The sequence below is a fragment of the Symphodus melops genome (assembly GCF_947650265.1).
Source record: "Symphodus melops genome assembly, chromosome: 11".
Classification (NCBI taxonomy): Eukaryota; Metazoa; Chordata; class Actinopteri; order Labriformes; family Labridae; genus Symphodus; species Symphodus melops.
Genome location: NC_136701.1, coordinates 22,349,964 through 22,375,324, shown reverse-complemented (window position 1 = coordinate 22,375,324; position 25,361 = coordinate 22,349,964). Strand labels below are relative to the sequence as shown.

General features: G+C 43.2%; 2 protein-coding genes across 3 annotated transcripts in view; one reads left to right on the top strand and one right to left on the bottom strand.

Moving 5' to 3' along the window:
• ppm1e (protein phosphatase, Mg2+/Mn2+ dependent, 1E) overlaps positions 1–16,229 on the bottom strand; it is a 31,869-nt gene extending 15,640 nt beyond the window's left edge. The window contains exons 1-2 of one of the 2 annotated variants that reach the window (XM_079355356.1): positions 15,770–16,227; positions 15,466–15,659 (exon numbers count right to left, since the gene is read on the bottom strand). In XM_079355356.1, coding sequence (XP_079211482.1) covers positions 15,466–15,650 — 185 coding nt within the window. In that variant the 5' untranslated portion in view covers positions 15,651–15,659; positions 15,770–16,227. Of the gene's footprint in view, positions 1–15,465 lie in introns of both variants that reach the window. The other variant, XM_079355357.1, reaches the window with a different exon arrangement.
• Positions 16,230–18,119: 1,890 nt separating this feature from the next.
• On the top strand, positions 18,120–24,267 carry smg8 (SMG8 nonsense mediated mRNA decay factor). The gene is made up of 5 exons (XM_079355087.1): positions 18,120–18,814; positions 19,196–20,096; positions 20,254–20,399; positions 20,889–21,773; positions 22,855–24,267. The coding sequence occupies exons 1-5, from the start codon at positions 18,197–18,199 to the stop codon at positions 23,065–23,067; spliced, it is 2,763 nt and encodes a 920-aa protein (XP_079211213.1). The 5' UTR covers positions 18,120–18,196; the 3' UTR covers positions 23,068–24,267.
• The last annotated feature ends 1,094 nt before the right edge of the window (positions 24,268–25,361 follow it).

Genomic DNA, 25,361 nt, shown 5'->3' with positions numbered 1-25,361 from the left:
GGGAACTTGCATGTAATTCTTTGGGAGGTTTTTGAGCAGGCCAAGTGCTGCTCTGCACAGAGCCGTAAGGCAGCATTATGTAATCTACCAGCTGGATGATTGGTGGAGTGGTGAGAGCCTATAGGGGAGCAACATCATGTCCTAGCCTGAACTATCTCTGGAAGCTATTAATTGAACCACTTTCACATAAACGGTGTTTTATCAGAGTGAATGATGAGTGTAATAAAAATGTCTCTGTTGCCACACTTTGACTAGTCGAAGTGTCGTGAACACTGCAGTTTACTCTCCATATTATAAACTATTCCTCAATAATACACATCAAATGAACGGCTATTTATCTGCAAAACTCAGCTTACTGTTCATTACTCTGTCACCAAACATTTGAATTAGAGACAGTATGAGCTTTAGTGTTACTGTAACAAGGCTCAGTGAAGGTTCTCTACAGTGGAGTCGAGAAAAACAATTTATCAATAAGTCAACAATAAAAAGGTAAAAAATAACAAATAGAGATTTAACAGCGTTTAAATTGATCAGTGTGCAGACGTAGGAGACGAAGGTGTTTCAGAACAGAAAGCTGTATCTTCTTCAATGACAGATATGTCAGTTCAGTATTTTCTGATCATACTTCAATATGAAGTCAATAAGCAGCTTCGCATGAAGAGGAGGTCAATCCACCTGATGACCGCTCTCAAGTCACTCAGTAGAAGAAAAAACAAACTTCCCCCAAACACTTTTATCTTCCTTTAACTTCCTTGAAACCAGTGATGAACCAGTGCCTCCATAAACCTGACGACATAATGTAAGTGCTCATTACAATGACTAACTTCCTGCTTGATCACTGAAGATGCACATCATCATAATATAACCATTTTTACTTCTTAGGACACGCAAAGTTACATGATTTAAAAAATTATTATTATTCATAATTCTGAAGAAGTTACAGTAAAGTCTCCCAGAGTGGATCAGACTCTTCTCACAGGACTTCCTGAACCACACTTCATTCATGAGTTACATCGGCCATCTTCATTTTGAAGACATTTTTTGTCCACTTACAATGTATGGACGGACCTGCTATATGTGAAACCAGTCCATCAAAACCATTGCATCTGGTTCAGCTGTCCACTGTGGTGACCAGTAAGGGATGAACATACTGAGCACCTTTTAAATCTGGGTGTACATCGGCTTGTTCATCTTCTCCAGCGGCGGCCATGTTGGGAAAACGACTCAGGTTCAAAACATTCACTGTCCAGTTGACTCATTGATCATTCGTTATACGTGGAGACGACACGCCATGGTCCAGCACTCGAAACGTCTTTCAGGGCTGTCAAAAGGGAAATGCTCCGTATCAAAAAAACCATCCTTCAAGCCTCGACGTGCTGCCTTGATCCTCTCCTCACCATCTGCGTGAACAGAGTATTAAACTGCTGGGAGGATGAAAAGCTGGTGATTGTGAAACACGCCCCGCACACTGGCTTAGAAAACAGCTGTTGTGAAACCTCACTTAAATAAATGCAACCTCAATACTTCACGAAGTTTAATTACACTTAAAATCCTTGTTTTATAATTGTAATCATAGAAAGCAGCTGATGTAATATTGTGAGTATTTCAGAGATGATCAGAGGATGGTTCGAGTCTCATAATCACTTAAGCTTTCTGAAACACTGCTTTAGTCTCCAGTGAAAGTGAAGTCGTAATTATTGTCATCATTTCATTTATTCATTTTTATGAATGTAGCCATAATGACATTTTTCATATCTTACCACCGTCTGTCTTCATCGCGTACTTCTTCAAATTAAATGAATATACTGATCAGAACAACAAAGGATGACTATAATTATATTTATCATGATGATGGACTGGCTCACACTTTGAGGGGTTTTTTTTCTCCATAAAATGAGCCGATGATTTTCACAGTTCACAGACAGTCCATCTTGCTGGGTTTTCTTTTTTTCATCTTTGGTGAACTATCCGGAAAAAAGTCTGAAACTCTGAGTCACGATCTGTTCCCACACGTAACACGGCGTTCCTCCGAGGATGAACCGTCCTCATCATGCCACGGGTCTAAAAGCCGTACGATAACACGACGCGTTTCTGCATTTTTAATGTCATCGAGTGATCACTTTCAGTTGGTGCGTTTTTTCATCAAGTCACGTCAGAATATGAGGTTTGAAAAAAAGACACTGTATGCGACACATCAATCATATGTCAGATACATTCATGATGTTTTTTGAGGCAGAATGAGAAACAGGATGAGCTCAAAGGTTGTATTATGACGTTGGTCGGTTTTTGTGATAGTTTTGATGAGTAACCGTCCTGAAAACATAGAAATATAATGCTCTGATTAAAAAGGAAACTAACAAATTCTCCTGCTGTCTTTCAGTAGTTAAACTTTTTTTGTTCTGCATCCGGTCTTCAACCGGCAACCCTTCGACTCCCAACTCCTGTTGACATTTCAACAAAACTTTAAAGAAGAATTCTTCCTCATACATCTTTGAATAAATCAGCACTTTTACAACAACCATTACGATTCTACCTGTGTGAAATCTAACATCATGATACAACTTTTTGGACCTTGTTTTTCTTTTCTTCTGTTCAGGTCTAAATTCATTTCATCATCCTATTTCTGCCCCTCGTTTCTCTTCATTCAGCAGCTCTCAAAGACATTTCTGAAGGTCGGACAGGTAGGTGATTCTGGACCATAATGTGAGCTGAACTGCTTTGCATTCAGTTCATCTGCCACAAACACATGACTCATCATTTGAATTATGGGCACTCTGTGAGGAGAAAGCCCGGTGCTGTGGAGCAGCAGCAGCAGACCGTAAAAGCTGCTGCTAAAGTGTCGATCCATAAAGCTGAAAGCGGAAAGGAGGACACTGCACACTTTTGAAGGTCATTGCACTTCCAAAAATGGGGCGTCTCCAGAGCTGGAATTAATGAAGGCCTGTTTTAGAGACATCCGAGTGAGCTGCTGCTCGGAAGTCGAGTGAATTTTGATTTAACTTAATGATCAAATGTTCCAGACATCAAAACCATAATGAACCAAAAGCAAACAAACATGCTTTCAAACTGGACTGTTAGGAACGTCTCCACTGCTGCTGCTGTCTGACACTGGTAACCTGAAACGTCTCGAGCTTCACAATTATAACAACTTGACTTTAGTGCACTTTTAAAAGGTTGACAAAGTACCAATGTAACGTAACAATGAAGCATGAAAACAACAACAAAGCAACCCACTGAACCAACAACAAACTTCAACAATAAAAGAACCCCAACAGAAATCCGACCGACATCAGAACATCTCCAGAATTAGGGCAACAAGGTAACCATGGCAACGCAGGCTGAGACCAAGAGGACCGACTTCTAAGAAGACAAATAAACGCTTGAAAAAGACAGAAACAACCAAACGTGGCTCGAAGCTTTAAAGAGAGAAATCTTAAATAAGTTTAAAAACGATCAGCGTGCGGTATTACTGTAGCTTTAAATTTAAATAAAGAATAAAAACTTATAAAGCTTTAAAATAGATTAACGTCAGTGAAAACATAAAAGCAACTGAACAAGTTTGAAGGAGATGGGCTCAATAAAAAGAGAGAAAATTAGTAAATAAGAAACGATCAGTTCCATGTTAGTTAGTGTTGGGTGTTCAATGTTATAATAAATAATAAATGTAAGATAATCATTGGTGACACCTTGTTGCCTCGTCTTCATAATTCATAGAATATATTTCTCTAGTCCTGAAACCATCAACGTGTTTCCACAACTTCTTTCTAATCTTTCGAACATGAAGTAGTTTCATTCTCAATAAGCTCTGAAATTCATATGTAACTCAGGTCATGTTATTTAAACCACCTGACTTTATAACAGCTGTGCAGTGCAGGCAGCTTTATTCTTAAATTTAGATAAAGTCAACTTCAAGAAGACGCTTCATTTTCTCACGTCTGAGTTATGAGAGCTCATTGAACTACTTCTATCCACCGCACACATGCAGTCTCCGTACCTAAGATAAGCCTGATGACATTATGAGTGTTTATTTTCTCACCCTAAACAAAATGGTTACACAGGTGGAACTTAAAGGTAAAAACCAGGTGTGCTCCTTTACAGCCGTGAGATTTGTGAAATGAATCGTGTCAGAGGCAGCACGTGATGCCGTGTGTTCGGCTGTAGATTTCCTGTCTGCGGGGAGTTTGCATGTTCTCTCTGTATTTGCATGGAAAGCCTCTGGGCGCTTTGCTTTCCTCCCACAGCTGTGGTGAAGTGGAGATCTTAAAATACTCTGTGACTGTGAGTGTGTCAGCCTGTGATGGACTGTCAGCCATGTTTCCTTGTATGACAGATGATTGAGCAGTTCAGCTCACTGCACAGCTAAACACTGCAGCTATGTTCAGTTTGTCCTCCCAAACAATGACGACAGGAACATCCTGACAAATGGTTATGTGTGTTATGTTAACCTGGAGTCTTCTGCCAACTTAACCATGGATGTGCCTAATCAGTCAACTACTACTGGTCCCCAGTATGACTGGTTATATTTTATTATTGTTTAAGATAAGATAAGATAATCCTTTATTCATCTCGCGAGCGGAGACATTTACAGTGCTACAGCAGCAAAGCAGAAGAAAATCACACAGTGCAAAAAATTAAAATAGATAAAAATATAAGTGTACAAAAAAATATGCATCAAAAACAATAATCAAGTGCTAGTATACAAATATCCATCAATTAAAGAGCTAGTAAAAAACATGCATCAGAAAAGGAACAGTTGAAATGGCAGTAACTTAATGATGTACGTCTGTATAAACAGTATGAACACTATCATGCACACAGTGACAATAAATATTGCAATGCAATCAAATTTAAGAATAAAAATACAAATAAGATCAGGTGACATCTTATAACATTATTATTATTGTAGGCCCAATGATGGTTAATATGGCTGTAACGGAGCCATTCAGCGGTGCTGTCGCTCTGGTCAGAGAGCGTGCTCTCCTAACTCTACTGCCTGGATGTAAACCAGCACAGTGGGCGGTGGACGGCGTCTCATCAGGTGACCTGGCATGTAACCATTGGAGTGCACATTCAGGCCAGACGTGAGGGCATTAACCTGCCACGAGGATGGAAAGCTGTTGGTGCTAGCATTGCTTACATTGGCCACACATTAGAGACGCTGTTCATCTGCAGAGCTCAGCACATCGGTGACACAAGTTTCTGTGGCAAATAAAACAGCGTTCAACTTTGTTGTTGAACTGTCGAATAAGCAATTAATCAATGAGAAGTGGTTCCTTTTGTTTCTTCTTTTAACACAATTAATAATATCTAACGGTAGTGAATAAATCAAATCAACAGAATTACTTAATAAAGGAAGCTGTAGTGTGATTGCCAGTGGCCCAGTGTTTATTAAAGTGACCTTTCAGTGAGCGAGGTCACATTACTTCATGTTAATCATCATGATGGTTTGTTTCATGGCTGCACTCGTTGGCCGCTGCCGTGTAAATCAGACGCTGCAGGCTCAACAATTGCCAGTGGTGTTGGAGGGCAGTAACTGAGGTTGGCCTCTGTGGTAATCCCAGCGAGACGCTCTGATTAAAGGATTACTGCTGCAACTAATTTCAAAGGCTGGGATAGCCCAGGCCGGAGCTCGAAGGCAAAAGAGGAGAGGAAATTGGACGGATGACTCAACCGAGGGAAAACTGCCAAAACAAAGATGGAGGAAGTTTAAACAGCGAAAAACATGGATTGAAGATAAGCACTGGTCACTCTCACAAAGGCCTCCTGCACTGACTTTGTTTTGTTTTGAATGCAGTCCCAGGTCTCATTTCCCTAAAAGATGATGCCTCAAAGTCACAGAAAACCCCCTTCATGAGGAAACCGAGCCTTACGGGGAAAATCAAACGGCTTCAATTTTCAGAGAGCTGCTCCACAAAGCCACACAGTTACTTCCCAGAAGCCTCAGAGGATATACATCTCCAGGGGGATCAACTCTCCTGGCTTCGTATTGCTCTGATTAAACAGTGAAAAGCCAGTGGACAGACAGATGGTAGCGTGAAAAAAAGTAGGACTTTCAAAAATATCATGCAAGCGCGCTTTCTCTGCTGCAGTGTGTGTTGACTTTAATTTAAAGCTCGGGCTGCTCACAGTATTCTTCTTTGTTGGTGATTAGAGGCAGATATCAAAAGGGTGGTGGCGGATGTGCGTGTGATTTTTGTTTTATATAAACCGAATGTGATGAAAGCTGTAACCGTTGTCTTTGAAACTAGTTCAGCTCAGAAGAAAGGAGGCCACTTCATTCTGAGACGGTACATGTGGGACTTCAGCGGATGGTCTGATTCGTCTGCTGTGGAGTGACAAAATCGTCCAACATTTCCTCACTGCAGATCCGTTTTTAAGGTCCGGACTGCAGCTTGAGTCGAGACCATCAAACCTTTATTCACACAGATTATTCCTCTGTTGTTAGGAAACCTTTGGCCTGCACGGTCTGGTCTGACCTCTGACCTTAAATGTTCTAATAAAACCAGAAAGGGGAACTCATATTGTCAGATATGCTCTTGAGTCAAATCCCTGAATACAGCTCTACAGTGCGAGTGGGCGGCTAAACGGACTTCTCTCTCTGAATGACAGGTCGCTTTATTATTAAGGTCAGATGAGTTTGTTCCATAAAAATCACTTCGTCTCATCACTAGATTCCTGTCTTGTTTCTTTCAAGGTCTAGAAATTGGGGATATTTTTTCTTTGCACATTATTGTTACATCGCCGCTCTTTTATACTGTGACTTTTTCTGTGTATATTGACACCATATCATGTGAGATTTGGGTGTTTTCATCCTATCCGGGCAGGATCGGGTCAACTGTTTAGATTGGAAAGTTTTTCTGCAGGTCTATTCAGATCAGGTCGTTCTTAAAGTTCCTTTTTGAACTGACTCTGTGAGATTGTTCAGAACCATCATTTCTATCAGGACAAACCTCGCTGCTCCAGATAGAAAATTATAATTATGAAGAATACAGGCCATTTTCTCTTCTGCTCATCAAACTTCATAAAGTCCCTCCACCCTGCAGCTTGAGCAGTCCTTCTATTAGTGAGGAGGGAGTCGATGATTTGTGAAGATCTTCACTCTTTACTACAGCGCTCTCCCACATCGAACCAACTGTGATCACAACAGAATCATAAATAATGACGAAGAGGTCCACTGGTGGGATATTATCAGACATGATTAATACTGCAGTCCAGGAGGAAGTGATAAAACACGTTCCTCTGTGACTAAGGCGTGTCAGCCGACTCCAAACAAGAGATGGTTGATATGAGAGCACATTCACACAAACCCAAATCTAGGCTTTTATTCTGTAAGTGCACTCCAGTTTTTCCAGGGAAAGGAAGTGAACATGCAAATACAGAAATGCCTCTAAAACAACTAAACCACAGTGGGTCATTATAAGATAGAAGGACAAGCAGAGGATTAAAATCCCGTCTTTGCAAAGATAATAAAAAACACTCAACAAAAAATAATCTGTCGCTCGCTTTAAGAGCACGTTTTAGTCATTAGTGAGCATTTCATCATTAATCAGCATTCACTTTGTACAAAATGTTTCCGTTTGTCATTATCAGATTTAATGCTGTTACACGGCTCAGAGTGCATTCATCGCTCATTAATTAGGAAGTCCTTATTCTGTTCCGATTACTCTCTCCTCTGCAGCTGAATTGGTCACTTAGATTTTTGGGCTTCATGTGAATACAGCCCCAGGAGTGTGGGAGTGATAAGAGAGCGTGGGCAGGTGGACATTAACGCTGCTGCACGCTCCCGTGTTGCCAGTATTTCCTCTCTCCTGTGCAGCATCCTACTTCTGCAGGACGGCCTGAGGGAAGTCCTCATTAATGAAGCCCTTTAGGGGTTTGCTTGTTCCAAACAAAGCATGCTCGACCTTGAACTAGAGGACAAGACTAACACTGTTTCCACAGATAATGAATTTTCCGAGCGGTTGATCCTCCTAATAAAACACGGCGTAACAGTCCAGGAGCGAGGCGAGCGGGGTTTCTTAAAGACAAACAGCTCAGCAGTCACACGCCGGATACAAGGAGATTTCTAACAACAACGGTGTCCAGGTGGAAGGACAGGCAAGTGTTGGTATTAAAGGGCACATTCGGCGTCTAAAGCAGCTCATTTTGACTTCTGCAAGTTCCATTTCACTACATCAGCCAGATCGGTGTACATTATACTGCTTACTTTCCAGCTGCTCACAGAGGATTTAAAGAAGTGGACACAAATCTTTGACTGGGAATTGATCTTACAGATTCTTAAAGGATTTTTTTTCTTCTGCTATAACTGGTCCCTTTGGTTCTACGGTTGAAGGTTTGACCCTGAAAACGTCTTTAAATGAGCCTTTCTGTCCACTGACGGTGCACTGAGACTTATCTACAATTCACATCCCTGAGCGTCTGTTCATCATTGAATAAAAACCTGCATGTTTCAGCTCTGAATTCATATTGACATGTTTGATGTTATCTTCCATTGAATGAACGGAGACTGAGCAGCAGACAGGAGGCTTTAAAGCACTTTGAATCTCCTGGTGTTTGAAAGTTGCTATATAAATAAACCTACCTTACCTGACCCAGGCAAACACACCAATAGATCATTTATATAAATTGCTATAAACAAAGCTAGCGAGCACAGTCACGATGTCATGCTGAACACATCCACAGCATCTCACATGTTCACTGATGTCATACTATTACAGTCTGTGGTTGTTCCCTTAATAAATCCATCACCAGGAGCTCCTCTAACACCACCTACTCTTCTAATCGTGTGTGTGTGTGTGTGTGTGTGTGTTTGAGTGTGAGAGTGTTGAATGTGTCATGTGCGCCGGAGGAAGCCGGATCTACCCCCTAGATCTTTACAGCTGTGGGAGACATTTCTGTTTAATGAGGTCTAGAAAGGCTCTCCCATCAATTACTATCCATCAGCTCTAAGTGTGTGTGTGTGAGCGTGTGTGTATGTGTGTGTGTGAGCGTGTGTGTGTGTGTGTGTGTGTGTGTGCGTGTGTGTGTCTATTTTTGTTTGTGCATGTCTCTGTGTGAGTTAAGGGTCATTTAACTCCTCCACTTACTCCTCTTCAAGTCATCATCAGCAGCCAGGACAAACACTGATGTCGGACTTCACTAACACAAACTAATCTTCTGCTGTACACGCTCATCTGATTGATTGATTGAAACGTATGACATAGTGTTCTGATTGTAGGTCTTGTGTTTGCCACCTCCACAATCAGACTTTGTATTCTATACACAAAACAACTTGCCTCCTCTGTTGCTGCCATCACAGCTTGAGGTTGTCGCCTAACAATACCAGCGGATGAAGATATGGGTCACAATCAGCGGCGAGTGCAGACACCATACAAGAGAGAACGCTCACACGTGTTCCCACTAGTCTGTAAGCTTCAATTCACAAGAGTGGATTTTTGAAAAGCCCTCCAACATTGACTTGATGGTTATCTCAGGGTTAGGGGTCAGGTCACGAGGCCTCGGTCCCTCCAGGCAGCCGCGCAGAGATACTTCCTGCCTGCCAAATCATGTCCGACTGCCATATCTTCCATGGGACAGATTGAATATTATTAATATGTTAGCTCTTTTTCCCTGAGTCATTGTACACGGAGGAAGACGGAACAACGGACTTGCGCCTCCTTTTCCCGCATGTTCCCTATTGTTTTCCTCGTGAAGACTTCAGCGGGGTTTAAAGTGCAAAAAACGGGAAATCCATGGATGACAGTGTTACTCTATAAATGAGGTGTAAATGGAGGCTTCTTCACTTCCAACAACAACGACACATGCATGCTTGTTTTATTCATACTGAAGCATAATTTAGGGGATACATGGGAGTAAACCCTCTACACACACACGTACACACACACACACACACACACACACACACTAAATCCCATGTGTTCAGGGGGAGTAGACCGCATCCTCTTCTTTCCTCTTCAGATGTGACTCCCAGCTGCCTGGAGGAAAATGGATTAAATACTAAATAGCGTCATCACACACACACACACACACACACACACACACACGCACGCACACACACACACACACACACACTCTGTCCACACCCCCAAACTCCAGCACAAGTGCCTCACCCGCCCCTTATTAACACTCCCGCTCACACAGAGGGGATCTCTCTTCTTGCAGAAGTCTATTATTAGCTGTTCAACCCAGAGACAAACTAATGACACGTTGGGATGAATCACCAGAGCTGCTGCCTCCAACTATCATTACAGTCACGGTGCGGCTACTGTAGACATCCATGTAGGATGCTGGACGCCACACAAACACACGCATGCCATCAGTCTGCCACACCAGCTGCAGTAAGAGTTGTGCTCGGTGAACCGGTGAGGTGCACACGTCCGAAGATTCAAACACACACCTCTCTCTATCTGAGCTTCATCCCCTCTGAAACGTGTCGTTGGCAAGAAGTTTACATTCCTCTCTTCTCAAATCTTTGTTATGGTTTAAACCTTCCTGGGATGCCCCTCTTCTTGCTGTTTGATGCCTCTTTCATACACTACAAACGGAAAAGCCTTTTTTTACCTTCCAATATTCTGCCATGTTTTTAATTCATCCGTTTTTTTCTCTCCTGTTCTTTACATAACTGTGAAGCTCTTCAACCCGTTCCCCTTGTTTGACAGGTGCAACATTAAAAAGTTCATCATTGTACTTTTAAAAAAAATTCTACTGTAAGGTGACCTTGAGCATAAGTAACATTTATTATTATTATTTACTAATAAGTAAGTTACATCACGTCCACCGTGTCTCTTTAGTGATGGCAAAAAACCAACAAACGTGTTTGTGGAGAAGGATGTATTTAAAGAAAGGTCTCACTGCTCGGAAACATTCATCAAATTCTCAGCTGGATGAAAGTTTGACATCAAGCCACAGTGTGGATAACCCTGTTTTGTTTTGTTGTTTATCTCCACTGTGCACATGGACGCAGTAAATTAAAACATAATCCACAGAATCTGTCTGAAGCAATGTTATTAACCTGCCAGTGTGACTGAAAGCTGGCCAGCCTGACGCCCGCTGTATTCAGACTATTCAACAACACACCATTATTATTACTCTGTGCAAGGACGCCTAGGCTGTCGTTGCTATGACAACTGATGTATATGTAAAGAAATGTCAAAGACGCACAAGGATCGGACTTCGTCACAGGTACATTTTTCTTTGAGCAGGGAGAAGACTTTGCCGGGCAGCAGCTCGCGCTAATGGAAGAATAAGTGATGCATTAGATCGAGTATCAGCTCTGAATGCGGGCTGATACATGATCCGTGATCCCTGTTTCTCTTGTTTCAGGGAAGGAGTTTGCATGTTTTGACTCCAACCAAACGGCTCGTTTCATTCATGTCAAAACACTTTCAGCCAGGCAACAGTGATATCTGGAAGAAGAGCTGCCTGAGTGGTGGATTTAAATCACAATATGTCTTTTAAAATGCGAGATATGTGCGCTCAAGATTGAAGATTTTTAAATGTCATCGTGATTACACAAATATAATCTTCTTTAACAGGGAGGCTTCATCTATTAAATACCGTAAATTCCGTACTATTGAGCGCACCTGGATATAAGCCGCACCGGCTAAAAATAAGTACCGGTAATATACTTTAACTGTATGAGATCCTAACAAAATGAAATTAAAAAAAGAAATAAAACAAACATATAGCACAAAGGAGCTGAATACGTGTGAGTTTATGAAGTTTCATTCATTTATAAGTCTTATTGTTGTCCCTCAGTTTGCTGTTTAACACACTTTTTGTTTGCAACGCAACGCGACTTTTCACAGACTGGGACATCGATATGAAGCCGTTACAGAATCAATATTATGGAACAAAAAAGTAATGAAGCTGGAGCTATTCTAAGTAAAATCGTGGTTAATTCCTCGTTATTTTGGTACATTTTTCTTCTCGTGCTGTATTAAAAACATGCACGTACAAAAGAGTGTAAAAGTTGTGTCCTTCTTGACCTTGGGAGCAGCTCGAGGAGCGAGCTCCTGGGAGGGTCTCTTAAGATTAACGACTTGTGGACAGAAGCCAAAGAGTGAATCATAGCAGCCAAGTGTACTGTTTATGATGCTGGCCAGAAAAGAGAGACGGAGGGGTAAATTACAAAGCATGCTGAAGTGGTTTGCTGCAGTTATTTTAGTGCGTTTGGCTGATAATCATTCCACACAGTCAGACTGGATGGACTCCACTGAAATGACTGTAGCTGTAACTTCAACCAAACCTCAACCAGGAGCAACACTGACATCAGAAATCACACACTCATGTCGGTTCGGAGAGCTGTCCACTAAAAGAATCCCAACACCCAGTCATCGTACAATCACACATTTAGTTTCATATTAAAAGGACTGGAGCTGTCAGTGAGCCCAGAGAGCTGTTAAAAACTGAGCGCTTCTTTTTGGATTTTCCTGTGGGAATAAAAGTACTCAGATCCTTTATTTAAACACACTGAAAAAGGAAAAATGCCACAATGGAAAATCTACTCCTCCATCACAAGCACGAGTCCTGAATGAACATTTCAGAGCGGCACTATCAGCAAATGACTTTAGGCATCAAAACCACATTTTATGTTACTTAAATGATAAAACATCAGATTTATTGCATCATTTATGGATCACTATGATCACTAATGATGCTGATACCTTGTTGACTGAAAGACTTGGCTTGATCTGCAAAGTGACATGTTAATACTTCTGTCAGTGAAAGGTATCCAAACGAACAATAACACATTTTCTTTGGTCGTGGAGAAGGAGAATGATGCCGGAGAATAAGGATTAAAAAGACGTACGAGTGAAACCGTTTTTTAGTATTTACCTTAAAATAGTCATGACTTAAAGCTCATTACAGTTGAACTGATGGATCATGGGTAGTTATTTTATAACACATCAGACTATAAACTGTGGAGCTACTTCTGGGGCGTAGATCACTTGAGAGACTTGCTAATATTATTATTGCTCATCTGTACGATGGATCTGCTCCAAAATCCTTCTTCTTTGTCTTGGGCTCTGTTAAAACCGTCTACAAAGTCTGATGGAAATTGGCCCTGAAGTTTGTTTTTTTTCTTCCATTAGCTTCCAGCTCATTTTAAAGTTGGGTCTTCCATTACTGATATTGGATCTGGACCTTCTCCAAAACTGAGGAACTTCCTCCCATAGACAGACCTCTTAAGGCTTTATACACTTCTGATGTGAAGCCTTGTTTTTGGCATTTAGTACAGCGCCTTCTTGTTCGGAGCCAGAAGTGATCGTCCTCGTTGCCGAGCCTCTAACCTGGATAACAGCTTGTCATGTTAGCGACTTGTCAATCACCCTGCTTTGTTCTTGATTTGACTTTTAATAGGACCATAGACAATTGAGGAAGAGTAGTGATTAAACTCATGAGCAACATGTTTCCTGAGGTAATAAATCAAGTGATGAATAGGGTAATCTTCTGATAAAATCCGGTTGATGGAGGTACCACCTCAGAGTGAATGCAGATTGAAGGTTCTTTCTTACTTGCTCTCACTTTGAAAACAGAGCCACTACGTCCTCTTTTTATATAATATTGTGCTTTTACTGTAGATAGATAGATAGATAGATAGATAGATAGATAGATAGATAGATAGATAGATAGATAGATAGATAGATAGATAGATAGATAGATAGATAGATAGATAGATAGATAGATAGATAGATAGATACTTTATTGATCAAGAAATCCTTCAAAGTAATCCTGCCGACAAACAAACAAAAGACACAGAAAACATAGCGTCCTCTGGGAGGTAATAGAAAAGCCTCTGGTGGATGTCTTTCTGTGAATCAAATACTTGACGGATGTGCCAGACAGTCCCGTTGAGTCTTGGACACAGACACAATATCTAAACATCGTGGGAGCTGTATTAGTTGGATGAATTTATAACAATAAATGGCCAAAACATGGTTCTGTACATAACCTAAAAAAATCTCTTCTAATGTGTTTCCATCACCGGGGAATAGGCATGTGTGTGCGCATGCTGTCAGCACATAATTAGAGGGGGAAGGGAGGCTAAGCTGTGCAAGATGTTGAGTGTTGGATGCTCAATGACCTTATATTCACCAGCCAATCAAGCCTGGGCATCTTGACAAAGGCAATATGGGTGTGTTGATTTCATCTGCTCCAACAGGTCGAATGTGTGTGAATGCATCCTGCTCTCCAGCTCCATGAAAACACCTGACAGCACTACTGGCTGCATGAGATCCATCCTGCCATCAACATATGCTCTCTGTCACAGCCTGACCTTCTGAGAGGCGCTGTATATGATGTGCCTATGGGGGGGGTCTGCAGTCAAAGTGGGCAGTAAAGTGACTCTTTTTCCTGGGACATACGTTCATGCCTGCAGCAGCCCCCTTGCCACTGGTTGCCCTAGATGAATCCTTCCACGCTGTTCTTCCCAGCACAGTTTCTGCACCTATTTTGGATTCAAAACCAGGACAGGCAGCAGAGCTCAGGGCAGAACTCTCTCAGCCCAACTCTCTCACACAGTGTGACTGTTTTTGCAGATGTCTCAAAAAACATGCCTCCAGTTTCGCTTAGTCTTAAAAATGCATTGAAAAGGGACTTTAAAAAAAAAAAAAGGAATAGACTGTGTCCATTTACAAAAATTATCCATGTTATACAAATGCTGTTTTATTCTGATGCTTTCAGTGTCTGTTTGTATTTTTAAAGGAATGCAATGATAATTGTGTATTCAGGTGTGTCCATGAAAATCGGAGTGTTTTACATTTTCTATCAAAATCTTCTGGCTGTTCATCTCGAAACGTGTTATTTCCCTTTAAAAAAAATTTTTTTAGAGCAACACACTGAGTTTTGTTTGCAAAATGTCACGAGCAATTACTTCCAGAAATCAGCATCTCCTTCCGTGACATTTAGGTCTGCGTCTTGGATTTTTGAAGAGCGTAACGACCAGTCTTACGATTGAGGCTAATAACGTAACGGATTCTATTTTTAGCCTGCATGAAGATGCGCTCAGCAGTGATGGCGATGGCTTCCTCCCCCTTCTACACCATGATGACGTCGTACTGTTACGCAAATCCAGGGGTTCACCTTTTGTGGACCTCCAGTACTGTCACCACTAGCGCAAAAATTTGTGGCACGACATACCAATGCACACTTTTATTGAACAGTGTGTGACACGACACTGACCTGGTGCAAGTGTTTTAACTTATACATTTTTATTATCTAATTCCTTCAAGCGTTTCAGTAAAGACACTTGTCCAAACTTGGTCTTGGACACACCCAGAGCGGTATAAAGCAGGTGGGGGTGTTTAGATCATGTTTGATCTAAAGGGGACCCAGCTGGGGTCAATGCGCCCTAACCTCCACACTCCTCACACAATTACGCACGGCAGATAAGACACCACAGTGAGTTCATTTTCCTTTCACAGACAGTAGACATCATGCCATGACAGAAAGTGTTCACTTAACTATTTGTAGAGGTGTTGAAGACACAGGTCGAGACATTCCCCCTCCACTTCGTCCTCCGTCACCAGGTCCGACAAGGGGCGCATCGGCACCGGGTCGCTCTCCTGCAGAGGCATTCTCATCTCCCGGAGGAAGAGCTCCAGGAACCGTCGGAAGGTTTTCTCCTCTGCTGTAGAGCCGGCCATCATTTATCATTCCTGGACAGACAGAGACAGCTCCACCCGTCAGTAGCTGCTACTGAACTTGCCGGGCTAAGAAGAGAAAAAGAGTCGAACCGAAGTAACTCTGAAGTGCAATACAAGGCTACCTGAATGAATGTGTAGTACCGGAGGAGCAGAGCCGTGCACAACCGGTGTGTCAGAAAACAGCGGAGCCGACGGGATGGAGGGGACTGTGGCGTCTGCGGGTTGCACTACCGGAGTCGACTCGCTGTCAGATGCTGGACTGAGACCCCATTCAGAGAGCCGAGCGAGAGCGCGCGCCGCGTTATCAGGGATTTCGGATGATCAGAGGGCGGTGACGTCAAAGAGGACGTAGCGATTTAAATGCAGGTCGAGAACGCGCACGCACGCAGCGCCGTCTGACGTCTGACCTTTTAAAGACAGGCTATTAATGAAGGCGACCTATTTTCATGTCTGAAACTAAAACACAATAAATAAATACAAACTTTCAAAGTGCTTGAAGGTTTAACCAGGATTTAATAAAACACAGGACTTCAGAGAGGTTAATCAAATCATCCAGTTGGAATAAATCGATAATGCCTGACCTTTAACTTTTTTTTCTTCTTTTTTTTTAATCAATACCTGAGTCATTCCACCTTCATGTGCTTTTGACCATTTGTAGTTTCAATTGAAGATATTTCTATCCTGCACATCTAAATTACCTTTAAGTATAGGCAAGCTCAATTCACATTTAGGCCCATACTGTGTGTTTGTGAAATGTTGTAAATACTAGTCAGTGTTCGGCCTCCTCTCCAGCCTCGTTTCTGAATCTTTTGAGAAGCCTTCATTAGTGCAGGGCGATATATATAGTAGGTGATCATGTGATCTGTCTCAAAGGCTTTTAGCTGCACCACTGGAATTCTTGAATAACTAATGAAGGAGAACGATTACTTGAATGCTCTTATCAAATTAATTAACAGGAAGATGAAGGGGTGTTCTGCTGTATTTGAGCTATGTTTTCACTTTCTTTCTTCACACATATTCATGCCTTTCCTACACAAGTGTTTGCATATGTCAAAAGGTGTATGGGTGGTGGAGGTTATCTTAGGATCTTTTATCTTTCCAATCAAGAATGTAGACGAAAATAATGAATTGACTTTTGGATTACAGTCTGTCATTTGTTTGTGCTTACAACAGAGCATGTCAGCGTATTACACAAGTTCTTTCTCCAGAATGAATGGGACATTTTTGAAGTGACTCTTCCTCATTCACATTACGTTAGAGTCCAACCTCATTGTCTTTCTTTCTCAACAAAACTGTGTGAGGAGTGTTTGCTCTATTCTTTCAAGGAGGCTTGTTTGATATTCAGAAGGTGTTTGTTATTGTTGAACACTATCTTTTATCCTTTTTAAAGAGGAGGCTTCCTTGTAATGAAATCCAGAGTTAAAAATGAATACATAAATAATCAGAACATCCTGAAAAATAATTACAAATTAATCACAGACGATATGTGCACATACAGATATAACCACAGCCATAAAAATATCTTGTTATCCAGCCGGGCCAATGACTATAATGACTACACGCCCTGGTCACAAACTTGCCTTGAACCTTTATACCTTCACACACAAATATTACACATGCACTGCTTCCCAAGCATACAGAGTCTGGTTGGTATCGCACAGGGCAACCCACAGCTACACAGCACATATCCCTTTGAAAGCCATCATTCATTTTAGTTTGTAGTTCTAGTTTGCTTGTGCAAAATGTAGTTTTGCTGCTTGTTCTCTCGCTCTCACTCGTTGACTATCCCTTCATTTCCCTGAAAAAAAGTTAAAATGCAAAAAGTCTAAGAATATTTAATCCAATATTTTAAAAGCAAGACTTTCGCCCATGTGTTGCTCCACCTATGATGAAATTTGTCGTTCTTATTTTCCTATTTATAGCTGATAAAATTAAAGCCTAATTTTGTTTAAGCTCAAACTTTACGTTCTGTGCATTAAAATGATTTGGCCTTTTTAATTGCATAGCTGTAATGACATTATATGTCACATATGTTGTTTTTTACTTTTTCTTGTATACATTTTACAGTTTTTTCCTCCACTACAGTAAGTAAGTAAGCCTCGCCTAAATAAAAACTATTTTATAGAGCACATTCAGTTACAAAGGTTTCCAAATAAAAATAAACAAATCATGGGAAGAGAATAAGTAACTTAAAATATGTAAATATTTGTCACTTCTGCAGGACTCCCTTGAAGAAGAGGTTTTTAACCTCAATGAGACTTTTCCTGGACAAAGGTTACATTATAAAAAATGTACATAATAGCACACAGTGGCAAAAAAAAAATCAAGAAAATAGAAAAAAGCATGCACAAGAAAGTGTTTGGAAGTAGACTCCTAATAATTGATATTATAATGTAATTTGTGTATTTTGAATGTGGAAATGAAAAAGGGGAGGAAAGAACTGGAGGAACCGAAAGGACTCATGTTTCGAGTCGGACGTTTTAGCTCACGGACCGGGAAACACAACCGGAAATGTGTGCATCGCTGTTTTTATTCCCCATGAGTTCAGCATGAAGGAAGCGAACATGGATCTCCCCGTCAGCATGGGCACTCTGCTCCAGACGGACTTCCCAGAGGACGCTGCTTACCGGGAGGACGGCCTGTGTGTGGTCGGTATCTTCGGTAAGAGCACCATGCAGCCCGGACCGATGAAGGAGTCTCTCATCAACAACCTGGCAGACAAACACATCTTCTCTCTGTTCAGCGGGGGGACGGAGGAGGAGGGCGGACACATCCAGGCTCTGTACCAGCAGGAGAGCCGGGTGCTGTACCTGCTGCTCTCCTCCGTGTACGACAGCCGGGAGCTGCTGCGGGCCTGCCGGGCTCTGAGCGCCGCGGCGGTCCACTCCGACGCGCACGACTTCTGGAAAGGTCTGGACCGGCAGCACTGCCTCCACCTGCTCTACATGTTCTCCGTGTGCCACGTCCTCCTACTCGTCAACCCCAACCAGAGCTTCGACGTGACTTACGACCGGCTCTTCAGGGCCCTGGATGCCCTGCGACAGAAGGTGCTGCCTCTGATCCGGGCTGCCATCAAAGACTGCCCGGTGTCCAAGGAGTGGAAGGTGAACTGTAGACCCTGTCCTCCACGCCTGCTCTTCGTCTTCCAGATGAACGGCACCCTCAAGGTCCACACTTTTTATACACTTTTGTTTTACTTAGTGGTACATAGAGGTGATTCACAGGCAGTAACCCCACCCAGGGACCCCATCATCATTTACGCCTCATTTAAAGGGGCCATATTGTGAAAAATCCACTTTCACAGTGTTTTTGAAAATGTATTTAGGTAGTGGAGTGTTTATCAACCCACAACATTTGAAATAAATCCATCCAGTCCTTTGTTCGTGGTCTGTTTAAGTCTAACCACACAGAGAAAAATGCTCCGTTTTAAAGGCTTTTTACTTTCATGAATGCACCTTGGGTATTGGATAAAGCCTTGCAGTCACAGAATAGTCCAGAAAAGTTCACATAAACTCATCTTATGTTTATCTTGCCTTTTCCTCCCAAAGGTCTCCAATGGCTCGGACTCTGGAGGAAATCTGGACAAACCTAAGAAGCACTCTCCCAGGAGGCGGCTGCAGCACGCACTGGAGGACCAAATTTATCGCATCTTCCGTAAAAGCCGAGTCCTGACCAACCAGAGCAGCAACTGTTTGTTCACCGTCCCCGCCAACCAGGCGTTCGTGTACGTAATCCCCGCCATGGATGAGGACCCCGTGGGCACCTTGATCAGTCAGCTACGCTCCAACTGCATCTTGGGTGAGCAAGAGCCGGCCCCGGTGGTGTCGGGGCCGAGGCGGTACCAGCAGATGCGGCGTTCGGCTCGGCAGCCTAGCTTTGGTTGTGACTCAAACAGCAGCTTGATGGGCGGCCAGTTGGTGGACTGCAGCTTGAAGGAATTCCTCTGGCAGCACGTAGAGCTGGTCCTGACCAAGAAAGGCTTCGACGACAGTGTCGGCCGAAACCCGCAGCCTTCACATTTTGAACTGCCGACGTACTCCAAGTGGGTCCAGGTCGCCGGCAGACTCCACCAAGTCCTGATCAAAAACACAGAAGAAGAAATAGCCGAGTTAGCTACGAAGGTTCAAAGCCAGTTGAAGGTTTTGGAGGGTTTTCTGGATGCAGACACAAAGTTCTCTGAAAACAGATGTCAGAAAGCTCTGCCTCTGGCTCACAGCACGTACCAGTCCAACCTGCCCCACAACTACACCACCACGGTGCACAAAAATCAGCTGGCACAGGCGCTGCGGGTGTACAGCCAGCATGCCCGCGGCGTGGCGTTCCAGCGATACGCACTGCAGCTTCACGAAGACTGCTACAAGTTCTGGAGCAACGGACACCAGCTGTGTGAGGAGCGAAGTCTGACAGACCAACACTGCGTCCACAAGTTCCACCTGCTGCCTCAGCAAGGTCTCGTTCACCGTTATCTCGTATTTGTTAAAGTTGAGAGTTTCAGTGTTCACTTGTAAAAGTTAAATTTATGTGCATATTTCTGTTTGGATATTTGTGTTTGAGAGAAGTAAGGGTGACATCAGTAACACGTTTAATCTCACCTTTATCTCTTCAGGAGAAAAGCCTGATATGGATCGCAACCCTCCCATCCTGAACCACAACAGCAGGGGGCGCTCCACCAGCTCCTGCAACTGTGGCAGGAAACAGGCTCCTCGAGAGGATCCGTTTGACGTGCAGGCGGCCAACTATGACTTCTACCAGGTCAGGATTCATCTCTCCTCCGAGGGGCCTCGATTTAAAAAAAACAAAAACAAAAAAAACAAAAACAACAAAACAACAACAACAAAAAAACACAGAGAACGTTCTGTTTTCTCTCCTCTGGATCAACCAATCACAGCTTCTGAAAGAATGTGTCACAGGGGCGTGTGGGGTGATCACGCCTAAATTGAAATTCCTTGCCTCGTTGTACGAGTTGTGATCACAGTCATCTTGAGTTCATAAAGACTTCAAGATGTTTGGGCTAAAGAACTTGTAAAAGAAACAACAGCAGTAACAAGGAACCTTTGTGGTTATGTGGCGGTCGTGTAGCAGGTCGGTGTGATCGTTGGGGTTTAGTGCTTGTTTCTTGGTTTATCAGAAGGTGTAACCTTTTTCACGTTGTCATCTTTGTTACATAGATATTTTTATCAGCCGCTTTAATCGCATGTATTTCTTTCTTATCCCTATTTTTTTTTCTGTCACGCTCTTTAGATCCTGGATGAGAAATGCTGCGGGAAGCTGGAGCGGATCGAGTTCCCCGTGTTCCAGCCGAGCACTCCGGATCCGGCTCCAGCCTCCAACCAGGCTCAGAGAATCCCAAGCGAGGCGTCGGGGTCTGCTGAGACAGAGAAGCTGAAGGAGCCGAGCACCGCCCAGAGCCACACACCCGGAGACCCCAGCCTCAGCCTGGCCCTCAGTCTGGGCCAGTCCACCGACAGCCTGGGGCCGTACGGGGACGGGGATGGAGCCGAAGCCCAAGTCCAGCAGAAGAGGCCGAGTCTGGTGGACCGCCAGCCCTCCACTGTGGAGTACCTCCCGGGCATGATGCACTCCGGCTGCCCCAAAGGCCTGCTGCCCAAGTTCTCCAGCTGGTCTCTGCTCAAACTGGGTCCAGCCAAGTCCTACAACTGCCACACGGGTCTGGAGCACCCCGGCTTCCTCCCTGGATCTTCATTCCTCTTGCCGTGGGACTTGGTGATCCGCTCTCGGTCGGAGGAGGACACAGGACTGACGGAGTCCTTGGACGGGAGCACCTCCTCATGGCCGGCTCCGAACAAGACCGTGGTGGGGAAGCGAGGAAGCACTGGGGGGCTCGGCAGGAGTCGCAGGAGGGACGACACGGCCCGGGTCTACGTTGGGTTTGAGTACGAGGACAGCAGGGGGAGGCGCTTCATCAGCTGCGGCCCTGATAAGATAGTAAAGGTTCTGGGACCAGGGGGAACCAAAGACCCCGCCACCAGGGTGTTAAACACGGACATGCCGCTGTACGTCCCCTCACCATCACAGGGACGCGGTCTGAAAGCACACTTTGCCCAGCTCGCCCGCCTTTATATCGTGGTGCCTGACGCCCCGCTGGAGGTCACTCTCAACCCACAGGTAAACAAGTTAACATAAACAAAACAGTCAGAACAACAAACAAACATTACAGGAATGAAAAGCAGTAAAAAAAAAAAAAAAAGTCAAGCAGAGAAATGCGCATCCCATCATTTAAACAGGAATGAGTCTGTTTGTTCAGGGAACCGACAGATAGAGGTTCAGAGGTTATCTAAAAGATTTTTATACCATTTCCTAAAAAGTTGTGACGCTGTACAAAATGTAAATAAAAACAGAATGGGATCATTCACAAAAAGACTGAAACATAATATTAATCTGTAAAAAAGCCCAAAAAACAGACGCTCAATTTCAATCTGACGCTCACAACATGTTCAATAAAAGTTGGGATCATCATACCGTCATCATCAGGGTCATGAAGGCCACAAGTCCAACGTGTCGGTCTAATGAAGTTGATCAAATGGATCTTCTTTGACTGGGCAGGTTTTCCGGGCAGATTCACCACGCTGTCAAATACTTAAAAAAAAAAAAAGTGTATCAACATAAAATAAGAATCGGAGGATTTCATCACCTCCAGTTCCTAAATCAAACGACACAACACCTGTTAAGAGAAGGTGTTTGGTTACAGGAGCCTCTCTTGTCTGCCTCTTGTGTGGTGCGGACATGTCTTGGTCTGATCTGAAACACTTAAAATGTGATTTTTCTGACATTATATTTTGGAAGCAGGAGGCGCTTCGATCTCCTAACGGGAGCGTTGAGAGAGAAAACACTGTGAGTGATGCTGCAGAAGCTCCAGAGCTAAAAGAGACAAATCTACAAACTAAGAACAGTGAATTCAGTATCTATCCATCCATTTCTTGGCAGCGATAAATTGTAGGTATTCAGGGAAACGCTCGTCCAGCTGAGGTGACGGAGATGTTGGCGCAGGTAAAGAAACTTGTTTGTGTAGAGAGAGCGACGCTGCCTTTACGAGTTCTCACATTTTCTTGATTCTGAGAGCTCGCTTGTGTAAGTGTTCTTATATAATGCTCGATGTGTTGATCCCTCCAGATGCTACTCAGGAAGCCTCTTATTTTGAAGGCAAACTCTTTTTCTGCTCATAACTTTGTTCTTTGTTTGTTTTCAGGTCCAGCCTGGTCCTCCCCCCTGCCCGCTTTTCCACCCAGAGCAGACCGATCTCGTGTTACCGTCCGACGGCCTTTGGGTGCTGCGGTTTCCTTACTCGTACGCGACAGATCGGGGCCCCTGTTACCCCCCCAAAGAGAACCAGCCACTCAACAACTACAAGGTGCTGCGAGGGATCCTGAAGGCCAGCACTGCTAACCCTCCACCACAGTGAGCGTGAACCTTCAGGATCCTGGACTGGGTCTTATGAGGACCGAGACCAGCTGGTGACCAACAGAACTCTTCAGACCTTTTTCTCATCTGGGTCTGGCCTTGATCCACACTTAGGTCCATGACAAGTGTGCGGCTTTAATGAACGGGTTTCTGTATTTATGGTCCAAGCATTTGAGTGTACGTAAATATGAACGTCACGTCTCCATCGTTGACCCTGCGAATGGGCGATGAAGTGTGACGCTGATGATGTCGTTTCGGAGTCGGGACGTGCGCATGCATCCTGTCTGATGAAGTACAGAGATCATCATGAAGAACGCCGCAGAGCTGTCAATCATGATGCGACGGCCTCTCGTTTTTCTCATCATGTCGAAAACTGAATCTCTCAGAAAGACTTCATCAGTCAGTGTGATGATGACGATCAGGACCGGATGCTGGTCTAAGAAACACGTGTTTGATTTTTATTCTCACTTTATACTTTGACTCCTGTCACACCTGCTCACATGTTCGTGATCCCCGTCTGTGCTGCCTCTGGAGGTGGTAACACAGGTGAGACGGGATGGGGGAGAGCAGCGCTGTGTGTGCATATCTGACTGTGTGTATGTGGAGCTGATAATCATTCTGAATGTAATAATGGAGGCAGAATCACACTCAGAGGAGGCGGGTTTATGACATGCACTGCAGTCAGTCAGTAGGGGGCGCTCTACGTCTTTTTGTTTGTTTCTCCAAACATTTTGAACCCTGATTTCCTTTAAGCATCAATCAAAACTTTCTGCTCCACTAAGGAGCGACTCTGATGGACGCTGTGTCGCAGCTTCGGGACGGCCTGCGTCTTCGTGTCTGTGTTCGACCGTTTGTGTAACTTTTCTGAAACGAGCTCTGATTTTCACACAGACTTCACACTGTGATTGGACAGCTGTGCGGCGGAGGCGTTGAATCGAGCAGTATGTGAGCGTCTTTATTCAACTCTTGTGTCTGTCACTTTTCTCGTCAACAATTCGTGCGACACCATTTACTATAAATCATAAATATAAAAAGAAAAACGTGGAAGCTGCGTAGAAATGCAAACTAAGGCTCTCTGTACTGAAGTGTGAGCTTTACTGTGCGACAGTGTTACAACACTTATTAAAAACTGTACTCTCCCAAAACACACTGAGAGGTAACCTCATCATGTTGGTTGGTAAATAAAAAAACATGTTTGTCATTTGTTGTCGGCTGGTTTTATTTACAGTTTGATATGTTGTATTTAATTCAACTTTGACACACTTCACCTTGACCAGTTTTACCTGACTGATACAATCCAAAGGATAAGTCTGAACTTCTCACTATATTTATTTTTATTTAAAAACAGAATTAAAGTATTCACTTTGTTCAGGGTTTCTTATATAAACACTCTTACATGGGCCGTGGTGCATTTCAGTACTTTTATATACTATACTTCATCCTGTGGCTTTACTTCAGTACTGATTTTTGACTGCAGGATTTTGAATTATTGCAGAGTATTTTTTTATGATCTTGATCTTTGGAGCTGGAAAAAGAGAGTTCTTAAAGTTCTACTCGAAGAGGTAATAATGCTGCCTTCAAAGGAGCATTTCATTATGTGTTTTTCCACTAGATGGGGCTAGAGGCGTTTATCTTTGTAAACCGCCATGACGTCACGCAAAGAAATTACCAAACTAAAACTGAGAGTGTGCAGATAATGAAGCGTGTCATGGAGTATGGACTCCTGACTGTTTAAAGCTCTTTCACACCTCAGATCGCACCTACACACTCAGAGACCATCAGAAGTAACTAATCCCATTCATTCTCTGTCAGGTATTTTTAAAGCGGGCTGAATCTCTGGAGAAAATGAGTCTCTCTCTCTCTCTCTCTCTCTCTCTCTCTCTCTCTCTCTCTCTCTCTCTCTCTCTCTCTCTCTCTCTCTCTCTCTCTCTCTCTCTCTCTCTCTCTCTCTCTCTCTCTCTCTCTCTCTCTCTCTCTCCTCTCTCTCTCTCTGGAAACAGAATAATGTGTGAAGTACAGTTTATATCCTTTAAGAAATCATTTGATGAGTCATATCTACACACACACACACAGAGAGAGAGAGCTTTCAGGAATGCAGGTAATAACAATAAAGTTAATAACAAAGCTGAGGAGTGTGATTCAAGGTCATAAAACTGAACAGCTTTTGGTCGAGATGAAAAGAAACTTTATTATTCATTTTATTAACTTTATTAGTTTGTTTTCCTTTAAGAAATGAAATGTTAGATATTCAAACAACTCTTTTACTGTCATCTGCTTCCTGCCTAGTTATCTTCA

Excerpts from the sequence above, each read along its gene's own strand:
- smg8 (XM_079355087.1), top strand. The coding sequence starts at position 18,197 with ATGAAGGAAGCGAACATGGATCTCCCCGTCAGCATGGGCACTCTGCTC. Across the intron at positions 18,815-19,195 it reads AGATGAACGGCACCCTCAAG|GTCTCCAATGGCTCGGACTC; the intron begins GTCCACACTTTT and ends TTCCTCCCAAAG. Across the intron at positions 20,400-20,888 it reads CCAACTATGACTTCTACCAG|ATCCTGGATGAGAAATGCTG; the intron begins GTCAGGATTCAT and ends CACGCTCTTTAG.